Below are 13,924 nucleotides of genomic sequence, written 5' to 3'. Positions count from 1 at the left end.
ATGCTAGTTATAGAAACTGGGAGAAACTTGATGTCAGGGATTGTGGCCTACTTCATGATGCTGACCCCAAAAGTGGAACAGAGAGGATTCACATGGCCTCCACCAAAATCCTACCCTCGTATTTCATACCCTATTTCCTAGCCTCCCCTCCTTGAGCCATCAAATATGACATGCAATATGAAAACTAAGAAGAATTATATTGCTTCAGTATTGATCAGCAAGGAGATTAACATAGCTGATTTAAACCAGTACCACAATCCTGGTCCTGATGAAGGTGATATTTGACTAATGACAAACGCAGAAACATTGTACACGTTGACCAATTTAGCCAATGTCAATTCATTTGCGCAATCTGACCAATATTCAAGGAATTCCATGGAGTGAATTCGACATTGAACAAAGTTTAAATGGATAATGTGAAATGTTTGTCATTTAAGCACTTTACTATTATGTAGTGTCTTGATTATGTGTGTCAATATATTGTTTGGCGCTTATATTTCTTTAGTATATTGTGCATTAGTAGATTACATATCTATGTATTGTTGTGGTAGATGATTTTGAAATTAAATATATGTGTTTCTTCATGTGGCTATTGGATGTTGATTTATTAATTTTTTAAGGGATCATTTCACGGTTTGATTCAGTATTGTAATGTATAGTTAAAACATACTAAATGTATACTTGGGAATTGCAATTTTTGTTATTTTCATGGCTATGGGTCGCTATAAATTGCAGGTTACCATCAGTGCATACCAGGTGACAGCAGCGGCAAGGTTTGTAAATGTAGGGAGCTGGATGCCCAGCAGGACAGATCTGCATCAAAGCAGGGAACTGTTCAGTCATTCTCTGGGTAAAGTGGATCACACAAACAGGAGAATACAGCAGCCTTAGACCAGGCTATCACCATTTGTCACGCAGGCATGGTTCTGAAATGGAGGATGGCCTATGACCTCCAAGTGCAGCGGAGAAGCCTGCAGATCAAACAGCAGCACTTTGGGGAAATTGTAGTTTGCTCTGGGCCTGCCAGTCAAAATGATTGATCCTGAATAATGCAGAGCTTCAGTATGTCTCCCAATCATGAATCAAATTCCAGCTCAGAGTAGGGTATAAAAGAGTGGATACCCAGAGGGATAGTGGAAAAGTTAAGAGAGTAAGTACTGGAAGGAAAAGAAAGGGAGTTGAGTGACTTAAGACATGGGGCAGATGAATTCTCCCAGGTTAGTCGAAAAGGGGACAGTGTAGGGACTTAGCTAAGCAGGAATAATAACTCCGGGGGGAGGTGATCCCCCATATGGGATTAAGTATGTAATTCCACGGCCACATTGGAGAGGAGAGGTCAGATTACCTAGGGTACTGAGTGGTGATTGGATCCAGGCGGACCAACGCAAGCCCTGATGAGCCATGCACCAGCGAATAAAGAAATGCTTGGTAAAGTAAAAAAGCCCAAACACTGTAAGTGACTAACTTCTCCAGGGAGCTACTTTGCACTAAAGGGGAGGGGTAAGGATTCAGGACCAACATCTTTAGAAAAAGTGTCAACCTATAAACCTGATTGTTATACAGTTACTGGCCCCATCACTGTTGGTCCAGTCAATCCTAATACCTTCGATAAAGAGAATAAAACTTGGCTATCTAAGTTCACATTGGTCTAAAGCATTCTGTTGATCCATTAAAAGTGTCACGTGGAAAAGATGCTTCAATTTAAAATATCTGGTAAATTAATTATACTAGAGGGTGTTGTGATTGTCAAAGTAGGCGATTGTAATTGGAGAAAAGTGTGTAAAATTTGGGTTGGACCCCAACACAATGATGTCTGTAAATATCTTTTACATCTGTGTTCATTTTTTACAGCCTTTTATACTACATGGATTGTGTCAGAGTGCAGGATACTTTACCTCAAGTAATATCCAGGCTATAGTATGGGTTACATGGGCACAGGATCATTCACATTGGTTTTACCATGGGAAGCATATGTGGATGATACCCATATTGAAACATGAATGGGAAAAATCCTAATGAAAAACGGGCAACGTTTTTAGACCAGAACTCAGCCCAACCAGAAGAGGGCTACCCTGTCATCCATTTAATGTACTCAGAAGCATGTCAGCTATTGTTCTAGTGCCTGGTAGACTCATTCTTTTTGCCCACCTCCCTCTGGGTGGTAACTTGATGGTAATCCTATATCCACAGCTTTGCAAAAAGGCTTCCAGATGTGTCAAAGAAATTATGATCCTTCTGTGTGAAGTTACTACAGATGGCTATCCATGTGGCCTGTTGTATTCACATTTCTGAAAGATTTGTGGATCTTTTGAAATTCCTTTTAGAGGAAGTTACGCTCATTTTTCCAAAATGGTCAACAATTCTCTAAATAGTGCACCATCCAGTGTATATGGGTAATTCGACTACAAGGTTTAGGAAGTTCATAAGTCAAGTTTTTGCTGAAACTGTTAAAGGTTGTAGTTGCTCGTGGGCAAGTTTGCTTTCTATTGTCCCAAAGTACCAATGCTGAAAAATTGAACAAGCTTCTTAACTTCTTTGGACACAGGTTGGGATCCTGATATGTTTGTATTATTAAGTCTGGAGTATTCTGAGACTAAAGTGACACTTAGCCAGCAGACAGTGAATGTGGTTTGATGACTTTAGAAATCATCAGCAGGGACCATAATACGTTGACTTATATGTTAGAATTATATGATACAGAGCATAGTCATAGCACTGCCTAAGTACATTTTTCATTACCAAGGTCTACTACTTTTTAACCTTTTTATCCATGGGCACTAAACTGTACCATTTAAAGGGGGAAGACTGGAGAATGGATTAAGTATATGACTTAAGAGATGATATGGGCAGTGATCATATAAATGAACCAGCAAATGGCTTTTTTAGGGTAGAAGAGAAAGAAGGAAAAAAGAAGAGAAAGGAAACACTAGTTTTTGCTGTATTCTACTGTTCGGGTTCTAGTGGAATATGCTGCTCAGAGAACCTGTGACTCTTTTCCTCTCAGGGTGGTAGGTTCATTCCGGTACCATACTAGCTGATCGGACGGTGAAGCTGAAGAATGTGCCTGCTGCAGGTACCAGAATGCAGGAAGGTGTAGAGGATGTTTTTCGAAGGGATTGTGTCCTACGGCGTATTCCTTATCTTAGATATCTCTTTCCAGCTTTGCTGGCATCGGAAAATTTTTCTCTAGAGGGCGCTGCGCGTCGACGTCCGCCGAGTCGATGTCCCTCGACAGCCGCCGTATCGATGTCGACGTCATCCTGCCTATAAAGGCTGCGCGCAGCGTCCGTTGCTCAGTTCCGTTTTTCCGTGCTTACTCAGTGCCTCGGAATATCGTTGCTCAGTTTTCGTAGAGAATTAATCCAATTTCCTCGAGATATTCGATCCATACTCGATGGCTTCCTCGTCGGAACCGACAACCCCTCGGTCCGGCTTTAAAAAATGCCGAGACTGTGGAAAAAAGATGTCGCTGACTGACCCTCACAGGGTTTGTCTGTGGTGTTTGGGAGCTGAACACCCTTGTTCCGAGTGCGAGGACTGTATGTCCATGACAGCTAAGGCCCTGAAGGAGCGTAGGGGGAAGCTGGAAAAAGGTAAGACTTCTAAAGCTTCTTCTTCCTCGACGAAGTCGAGACATTCGTCTCCTCGTCACCATTCGCGCTCCAGGTCTCGAAGCGGGTCCCATCACTCCGAGATCGAAGCACTCGAAAAGGAGACGCCGAAGATCCCCTTCTTCGTCCTCCTCTTCCTCTGTTTCACCTAAGAGAATCCCTTGCCCCACAAAACATAGTTCTCGGGCTGAATGGGAGGAATTCCGAAAAAATATGATGAGCATCTTCGAGAAAGCGGCCTCGACCCCCTCGAAGACTGCCGAGAGCGATGCTCTGGTCGAAAGACCCGAAGGTCTAAAACGCCGCGAGTCGCAGTACCCGGCGAAGGAAGCTTCTCGAGCGCGTCACGAACACTCGAGTAAAGCAAAGACCTTGAATCCTTCTTCGAAGGTTCCGTCGACGCCGGCGACGAAGGTTCCGTCGACGCCGAGGTCGGTGTCTTCGACGCCGTTGTCGAAGTGACCTTCGACACACGGGTCTGTCGACTCGACGCCATCCTTGACATCGGCGTCGACGCCAAGGAAAGTCACGGTTGCGCCGCACCCAGTGGTTATTCCCAGGTCTTCGATGACGATGTCATCGAGATTGTCGACATCCTCGAGCAGAATTCCAATTCTATCGAGGACCTCGAGGCCTCCACCTTTGTTTTCGACGCCACGTTCGAAGCCTTCGACGTCGGCGTTTACGACATCGACGTTTTCGAGGCCGATTACAGCAAGTTTGGCACCCTCTGCCTTGGAGAAGGGTTTCACACCCTTTTTGAGTTCAGACCAGTTGAGAACAATGTCCTCAATTATGGAAGAGGGAGAACTATCTGACCAAGAAGAGACATTTGAGTTGCATGGATCTGCAACCCCAGTTCAAGAGGAGTTATCCTCAGAGGAACGCAGATTAAAGGAACTCCATGACCCCTTACATGAGGCAAGTGGTTTAGACACTTCCCCTGAGGTGGAGTTCGCTAGGCGAGACCCGGGGGAGCATGCTGAAACCCCTTATAGAGCCTTAATGGCCAGGATCACAGAATTTATGGGGTGGTCAACACCTTCACAGGCTTTCCAACAGGATGACCTCACGGATATTCTTGATAAAGGTCCACAGGAGGATCCTGTAGTACCTTTTCATAAAGCTCTTCAAAGGAAAATCATGACGAACTGGGAAACCCCATATGTCGTCCCGGCAGTAAATAAAAAACTGTCTACTAAATACAGGGTATGTTATGCAGACCTGGAGTTTTTGTCCAAACACCCATCCCCAGAAAGTCTGGTGGTACAGGCAGCATCTTCTACTGACATCAAGACTGCTTACCCTACCGTCCCACAGGACAGGGACGATAAAAAATACGATGCTATGGCTAAGAAAGTCTTTTCGGCATGTAGCATGGCGTTAAAATCTATTAATGCTACTTGCACCCTTGCTAGATTTAGCCATACACTTTTGGAGTGTGCTTCTACAGCAGCTGACTGCATCCCAGAGGGAGAAGAAAGGGAGGCGTTCCTAAATATCATACAGGACGGTAAAGACGCTATGTGCGAATCCCTCCAGACGGGCATTGATTCGGCTGACAGTATCAGCAGAGCAATGGCGGCAAGTACAACAACCAGGAGATTTGCTTGGTTGAGAAAGTCTGGTTTTGCCCCAGATGTGCAAGCCAGGCTCTTGAACATGCCATTTGATGGCTCTTCTTTGTTTGGGAAAAAGGCAGATGACAGTTTAGAAAAACTGCAAACATCAAAGGCAGCAGCAAAATCCCTAGGCGCTGCAATCCGTCAGACACCTTTTCGTCCCACAGGAACCTCTGCGAGAGGCAAGTCGTTTCGCTTCTACTCCACATTCGGAAGAGGTAGAGGACGACCGGCTCAAAGGGGACAAAGAAGAACTACCCGAGGTGGACGGGGTAGATATTCAAAAGCCGCAGCAACAGCAGGTGCCTCTTTACCATCGGCATCTGCATCAGCCGCCCCAAAACCACTCTGAGGACTTCCCTCACAAGACACCTGTAGGAGGCAGGTTAACTCAACATCTGGCGGAATGGCAGGCTATCACGTCAGATGCTAGGGCAATGGAGACAGTTGCACAAGGTTACTGCCTGCCTCTCCTACGCATACCTCAGAGTCATCCACCGGGGATCAGCTCTCAAAAAGCTCCAGATCCGCTCCTCTTGCAGGAAATTTTAGACCTGCCATAGAAAGGTGCCATAGAACCGGTACCTGTAGCGGAGAGGAACAGGGGCTGGTACTCCCCTTACTTTCTCATTCCAAAGAAAGACGGAGGACTGAGACCCATCTTGGATTTGCGAGAATTGAACAAATTCCTCAGGAAAGACAAATTCAAGATGGTAACTCTTTCTCAGATCCTTCAGGCCCTTCAGTTCCAGGACTGGTTGGTATCTCTGGACCTTCAGGACGCTTATTTCCATGTGCCAATCCATCTCAAACACAGGAAATACCTGAGGTTCGCAATTGGCAACTCTCATTATCAATTTCGAGTGCTGCCATTTGGGCTGACCTCTGCCCCGAGGGTCTTCACCAAGTTAATGTCGGTAGTGGCTGCAAGTCTAAGGAGGGAAGGGATTCATGTCTACCCCTACCTGGACGATTGGTTGATCAGAGCTGTATCTTCGGAACAAGCTCAGATCCAGCTAGATCATGTTTGCCACTCCCTTCACAGACTGGGCTTCTCCCTCAATTTAAAGAAGTCACAAATGATACCATCGCAGAGACTCCAGTTCATCGGAGCGATCCTGGACACTTCCCTGGGAAAAGCCTTGCCACCAGAGGTGAGGGCTCAAGATATTCTACAGATGGTTACCAAGTTTCAAAATGCCCAACGTCTCCCAGCCTTTGACTTTTTGAGGTTGCTAGGCCTCATGGCATCCTGCATTTTCCTAGTGCCAGAGGCTCGCCTGAGAATGAGATCCCTCCAGTGGGCACTGAGAACTCAGTGGTCACAATTCTCAGGGAGAATGACAGATCTTCTTCAGGTTCCGGACAGGGTGGCTCGAGACCTTCAGTGGTGGGCCTGTCAGGAGAACATTCTGAAAGGAGAGCAGTTTTGGCAACCCTGGCCGGAGATAACAGTAGTCATGGATGCCTCAACCACGTGGTGGGGAGCCCACGCCAACGACTTGACCATCCAGACTACATATCAACCTGTTAGAGCTGAGGGCCATCAGACTTGCGCTGAAGGCTTTTCTGCCATCTGTACAAGGAAAGAATGTCCTGATAATGACGGACAACACAGTGGCCATGCATTACCTCAACAAAAGAGGAGGCGTACGATCACTACCTCTGTGCAGAGAGGCGATGGAGCTCTGGTTTTGGGCAATCCAAGAAGGAATCTCTCTATCGGCAGTTCACCTAGCCGGAGAGAAGAACTTGACAGCGGACGCTCTGAGCAGGCAGAGCACAGTCTCCCACGAGTGGGAACTAGCTCAGGAAGTCCTTCAAGAGATCTTCGCCCTTTGGGGAACCCCTCAGGTGGAACTGTCCGCCACCAGTGTCAACAGGAAGTGCGATCTGTTCTGTTCAAGGGAATTTCCCCCGAGAGGAGCTCTGGGAGACGCGTTCATAGTGGACTGGGAGTTTCCGCTTCTGTACGCATTTCCACCGGTCCCTGTCATTCCTCAAATGATCAGGAGGTTGAGAAGATTCCGGAAAACCATGATCCTAATTGCCCCGGATTAGGCCAGGAGAACGTGGTACCCGGACCTTCTAGACTTGTCCATCTGCCCTCCAATTCCACTTCCACTCAGAGAGAATCTGCTCTCACAGAAGGGAGGTCAGGTTCTCCATCCAGACATCAAAACCCTCAACCTTCACGCTTGGCTTCTGAAAGGCTGAGGTACAAGGATTGGGACCTCCCTGATGATGTTATGGAGGTGTTGCTTTCGGCAAGAAGGCCAGCAACAAAATCTTTATACCGCTGCCGTTGGAACAGATTTTGCAGCTGGTGTAGAGAAAAGAATATCGATCCCTTTTCATGTGGTACACCAATGGTTTTGGCCTTCCTACTTTATTTAGCTAATTCAGGCCTTCAAGTTGGCACCATCAAGGGCTATCTCGCAGCGCTATCCATCTTTAAGCGCACTGCGGAAGAACCATCCTATTTCAAGTTACCCTTGGTAATACAGTTTCTAAAGGGGTTAACTAACGTTTATCCCCCAAGACCATTCCAGGTTCCCCTATGGGATTTAAACTTAGTCCTAACTTTCCTGATGGGTACACCTTTCGAACCACTCCACTCTTGTTCGTTAAGATTTCTTACCCTTAAGACTGTTTTATTAATAGCACTTACATCTGCTAGAAGGGTGAGCGAGGTACAAGCTCTTTCTTGTAAACCCCCTCATACAATCTTTCACAAAGACAAAGTTGTTCTGCAAGTGAAGCCTAATTTCCTCCAAAAGTGGTTTCTGAATTTCATATCACTCAGAAGATTACCCTTCCATCTTTCTATCCTCCTACTCATCCGGAGAAAGAGGAAGAGAGGTTACACAGGCTGGACCCAAGAAGGGCTTTAAGTTTTTACATTAGTAGACTGGCTAGGATAAGACAAGCAGACCAGCTGTTTGTAGGCTACGCAGGTCACAAGCTGGGGTTACCGATAACTAAGCAGACCATTTCCAGATGGATCATTTTAGCCATTTTGGAATGTTATAAACTGGCAGGAAAAGAGCCCCCTCAAAATCTTAGGGCTCATTCGACCAGAGGTATTGCAGCTTCATCGGCCCTCAAAAGAGGAGTGCCGGTTAGAGACATATGTGCGGCTGCCACATGGTCGTCCGTCCATACCTTTGCACGGTTTTACAACTTGGATTCCTCCTCCAGTCAAGAGACTAGGTTTGGAAGGGTAGTATTGCACTCTATTCATCAATAAGAGGAAGCATGAAGTCAGTACTCCCACCTCCAATAACAGAATACTGCTATGGGAGCCTATCTAAGATAAGGAATACGTCGGAGGACACAATCCCTTCGAAGAACAAGTTACTTCTTACCTTGTAACGTTCTTTCGATGGGATGTTCCTCCGACGTATTCCTTATCGACCCTCCCATCCATCCCCGCAGTACTACTTCCCTTGTTGTTGCAGCTTACGCTCCTTCAGGGTGATTAGTCTAGTCCAGAAAGAATTATTGTGGGCTACAAAACGGAACTGAGCAACGGACGCTGCGCGCGGCCTTTATAGGCAGGATGACGTCGATACGGCGGCTGTCGAGGGACATCGACTCGGCGGACGTCGACGCGCAGCGCCCTCTAGAGAAAATTTTTCCGAGGCCAGCAAAGCTGGAAAGAGATATCTAAGATAAGGAATACGTCAGAGGAACATCCCATCGAAAGAATGTTACAAGGTAAGAAGTAACTTGTTCTTCTGGTTGACGGAGAAGAGTGTGGCACTGGGAACGGAGAAGGTATTTTTGAGAGACTTTCCATTGTTTATCAGTTCCACGATCAATTAGTGTCCTCTGCCTTTTTCTCCTGACTCAATGTTTTCTTTTCATGGCTTATAGCATTCACTTGATGTATCCCTAACCTACTCTTACAGCTTTTGGCTGGTATGTCATGCTACTGAGCAGTACTAAGCCTCACACATAGGCTGTGTGTGTCTCAGTGACCACAATTACTTATATCTCACTTGGAAAACAGGTTTGGTTTTCTTCTGTAAAAAGCATTGCTTTGTCTGAATCCTTGAAAGTCTGCTACTGGTATCACTTGAGATGTTTGAATGGTACTCATTGAACACTAGGCATTGTCAACATCAGCCTCACAGCAAGTGACCCCCACATCTCCCCTCCAGATCCTCTCCTCTGACTCAGGGTTTAGTGTACTTGTCTGCAAACAAAGTAAGCATAAAAAATTGAAAACTAGCCAAGGTTTTTGTAATTTCAAAGCACAGCCTGCATATTCCTTGGTACAAATACAACCGCAGCTCACTTGTTAAACCCACAGTGCATATGTGCTTTTCCTTCCCCCTCCCCTCTCTTAAAATTGGGTGCCATAGTTTATCATGTAAGGGAAAATAAAATATTTGTACTGTCTAGGTTCTGGTATGTCCTGATTCTCCGAGAAGTCCAGTGTCATCCTCCTTACTGAAGAAGGAAATTTAAAGTAAATCACCACTTGGGACATTCCTTGGTTTCATGCGCCATAGAGGGTTGCTAGAACTATTGAGCTGAGTCCCTAAGGTTTGCATACTCCCTGTTGAGGAGCAATGCAACTTTGAAGAATGTGTAGACAATGTGAGTGTTATTGTAGATGGGCTGTGTAATCTAATTTTAAAGATGTAAAGTCACATTCATATTTTTATTTTTTATCACAAGGTGATTCTAAGGGATAGCAAAGGAGTTGGTCGATGGCTAGAGGAAGAGATTTTTGGAGAGGAGAGGGAAAGAAAAGGAAGTGAAATGCAGTACATTGAAGGCCAATCTGTGCTAAACAACAGTAGGATGGTTGGCAAATCTTAGGATCGTGATCAAGGAACCTGGGTGGTCATACAAAATGATAGCGGTAGGTGAGCAAGAGCTGGCTCAAGCTCAATCCTAGTTAGTCAAATGCCTGTCTCTAGCTTGGCACGAGTGTCTTTGTGAACGAAGAGCCCAACTGGAGCCAAGACGAGCACCACCTTATCCTCCATTACATTCCCAGAAGAACGTCAATCATCTACTTGCACCGAGTACAAGCTCTTGAAAGGATTTGCATCTTAGTTCAGAACTAATGATGCAATGGGAGCATGTGTGCTCTGAAACCTGCAACACTACAAATTGCTCTGTTACTTATGATCCATGTTTCTTTCCTAACAGAAAAGTGAAATAGATGATGAACCCCACTGTTTACCTGGGGCACTTACCTTTACTGTAAAAGGAGCCTTTCAGGACAATTTGTTATGCACTTCCTCAAACCCTGTGCTATGTGCAGTGACCATTGCTGAATTCACGTACTATCCAGTCTGTGAATGAGGGAGTGGGAGGTCATACTGCTCTTGGGCAAGGGAGGTACTTGCCTAGACATGAGGCTTCCCCCCAGCCTCCCCACACAACCCTTCCATTTATTCTCAATCTCCCAGCATTAAGGACATGTGGGTGCTGGCTGTTGCTCTCACTTGTGCCTGCTGAAAGACTGAGAATAGCTCTGCTAGGGTTTACGCTCACTATAACCTGTGCACAATGAACAGTATCAAATCTGTATAGAACAGTGGTTACAGATAGCTGACATTTTCATGCAATATTGTTGCTAAGTCTTGAAAATACGGTTTCAAAACACTGAGGCCAATTAGGCAAACATTATTTTGCCGTCTAGTACATATGGATCTCCATTCATGATTGTGAAAATAAAGCCATAATCACTCCTTTTGCTTAACATAATATTTTATGTGTTAGTCAACTTGAGTTATATTTTTAGTTGTTTACTGTTAAGTAATCTTTATAAAACAGCATCATTTTATCTCCTTAAAACTGTACATGAACACATTATAGAAAGATATTTGCGCAAGTGTCTGAACTGCAGGCTCGAATCAAAACCCATTTTACAGAAAGTGTGTGATCTTGGACAAATAATTTAATTTCACATTGTTGTATCATCCAAAACTGGGATGTCAGCTATAGGTTTCCTGTTATGGGGGCAGGGTGGTAGAACATCCGGTATGTGTTTGTGTTGTGGGGGGATGTGAGGAGGATGTCAGTTTTTTGTTTGTTGTTGAAGGAGTTGAGGAGGCAGCATGACTGGTATAGATTAAGTGTTTGAGGGTGGGAAGTCAAACTGCAAGATATGCATCTTTTGCCAGTTTTCATCGGCATGTTGCTCTTAGAGTTAAGTCTGACCCTATGGCCCGGCATCACCCATTAATTTGTTGGCTCCTCCACCTCTACGCAATGGTAGGTTGTGGGTGGAAGAAGTTTGTGCTTTTGCCAAAGCAGAGAGCTGAATGAATACTAAGCAAGTCCTAAAATATTTCATTCATGTTTTCCTTCCAGGGGAACCAATGCCAGTAATAAAAAAGCGAGGGAGCACAGTGATTGCTGGTTCAATCAATGCGCACGGCTCAGTGCTTGTTGAAGCAACTCATGTTGGCTCTGAGACCACTCTGGCGCAAATTGTGAAATTAGTTGAAGAAGCACAAATGTCAAAGGTAAGAATTTACTAAGTACCAAGGTACTTCATTGATTTCTGGATGCTAGAAAAAGGTCTCTATGATTGTACACGTGGTTAAACATATTTTAAAAAATAACATTTCAGTCTGCTAACTTGCAAATGCACACTACAGTTCAAGAGGGAATAATAAAACATTTCTCCTGTACTTTTTGGATGACATTAAGTGATCACTAAAGGCAATTGTGAAATAAGTATTGTCTTACATCTGCACTGCATTTTGGTATCTGAAAAGCATCTACTGTGACAATTCACGGGATCTCGTCACTTCTCCCCAAAGGGGAGCCCTTCCCTATGAGGCTTGGGAGGTGAGGCTGCTACCCAATATTCCCCTAAGGCATGTTAAAAAGTGGGAGGACCTCAGTGGTTGAGACAGAGTTGAATTTAAATTGGCGACTGGGTCTGGTTTGTTTAGAGGAGGTTTCTTGCAATATGGCTTCTTGTGTCTAAGGCAATCGTATTTATGTAGGGTGGCTTTTTTTACATTAATTTTTGTCTTGGAGTAAGGTTATTTTTTTGCAGAGGGCGTTTTGGATGTCTGTACACCAATATTTATTTTTGGTGCAAGAGTCCCTGGGAGTGACCAGGGTTTCCACTTCCCTTAGGATAAAGAAGATTTCTCTGGTGCTTGAGCTGGCTTTTTTTATTCTGTCATTAAAGGTGTCTTTTTTTGTTCGAATGATTTCCTTTTTATACTTAACGGCCAGGGATGTGAGAAGGAACTTGTTCTGAGCTGTCGGGTTGTTTTTCCATCTGGTCTCAGCGAGTCTTTTCTCAATGCTCAGAGCTTTTAGGCTAGGAGTAAACCACGGGTTTAGTTGAGCTATAGGTTTCTCTTTGCTGAGTTTAAGTGGTGCAATGGAGTCAATAGCCGAATTAATGGTATTATTGTACAGGTCAACCAGATCTGTAGGATTGGAGGGTAGGTTCACAAAGTTGGTGATGGGTTGTAGCAGGGGCAGGAGGTTGGGGACTGTGATGTTTTTTCTATTCCTAGTTAGGGCAGGTGGGGCCATGGGTCTAGCCGAGTTGGTTTGAGGACTGTCTTGGATGGTGAATGAGATCAGGTTATGATCTGTCCACACGCATGGTTCAGTATTTGTTATGGAGGACAGGCAGTTGATGTCTTCGACCCAATGCAAGGTGCAACCTTTTCTGTGTGTGGGTCCGTTGTTCCTGAAGGTGAGGCCTGCTTCTGTGATGGCATAGATAGAATGGTGGCATTTGTGTCGTTCGGGTCATTCAGACTTAGATTGAAATCTCCAAGTAATATAGTTTGGGAGCTCGGTTTGGTGTTGGTATTAAGGAGGGTCATTATGTCTTCTTCGAATGTCCCTAGCGAGCCTGGGGGATGGTATACCAGGTGCATGGCGACAGTGCGAGAAGCAGATAATCGTAGTTTAACTGATAGAAATTCAGCAGAGTGTAGAGGGGTAGATTCAGCTTCTCTCATTTCAGGGCTGGATTTACATATGAATGCTATGCCTCCTCCTTTAGAGGTTTCTCTGTCTTTTCTGATAATGGTGAAATTATCTGGGACAGCTAGCGAGAGGGCAGGGCCAGCTACTTTCTGGAGCCAAGTCTCTGTAACGGCATGGAATCGAGCAGGTTAGTTGTAATGATGTCAGCGATTTCAGTGGCATGGGCTACGAGAGATCAGGCATTGATGAGTGCACCGCTAATTTTGTGGGTTTACTTCGTTTTTTTGTTGGTAGGGATTTTTTGAGGGGGTGATGGATGATCGTGTTCCTGAGTAGGTTTAGAGTTATTGTTGGTGGTGCATGGCATAGGCTCTGAGGCCAGGTTGGTGAGTCTGGAGCCTAGTCTGTGATTTCTCCAATTAGTAGAGCAAGGTTGGTTGGGCTTAGGCTTACTTGCGAAACGAAGGATGCATTGAGCTGGTGGTAGTATCTCTGATATGTGTTTGGTGTCTTTGCTGATTGGGTGTGTTGTTTGCTGTGTTGGAGTAATAGGTGGTAGGAAGTGGATTGGCCTAATCTGGTCCGATGGTGATAGTGGTTTTTTCATACATAGGAGCCTGGAAGTTGAGTTGGTGAAGGCCATAGTGGTGGCCGTAGTGGCGGATGATGGCGCAGCGAAGTAATGCGGTTTGGTCCTGGGGTGAATGATGGTGTTAGCGGAGAAAAGGATCATTAGGATGTTGATAATTCTGGCTA

General features: G+C 45.1%; 1 protein-coding gene across 2 annotated transcripts in view; it reads left to right on the top strand.

Annotated features, from left to right (window-relative positions):
* ATP7B (ATPase copper transporting beta) overlaps positions 1–13,924 on the top strand; it is a 1,159,214-nt gene that overhangs the window by 770,748 nt on the left and 374,542 nt on the right. For both annotated transcript variants that reach the window (XM_069640108.1, XM_069640109.1), the window contains exon 11: positions 11,573–11,727. In XM_069640108.1, coding sequence (XP_069496209.1) covers positions 11,573–11,727 — 155 coding nt within the window. The remainder of the gene's footprint in view (positions 1–11,572; positions 11,728–13,924) is intronic.

The sequence above is a fragment of the Ambystoma mexicanum genome, chromosome 7q (assembly GCF_040938575.1).
Source record: "Ambystoma mexicanum isolate Mex_15411 chromosome 7q, UKY_AmexF1_1, whole genome shotgun sequence".
Classification (NCBI taxonomy): Eukaryota; Metazoa; Chordata; class Amphibia; order Caudata; family Ambystomatidae; genus Ambystoma; species Ambystoma mexicanum.
Note: the sequence above shows the minus strand (reverse complement) of the source record. Positions and strands in the feature narration are given on the sequence as shown.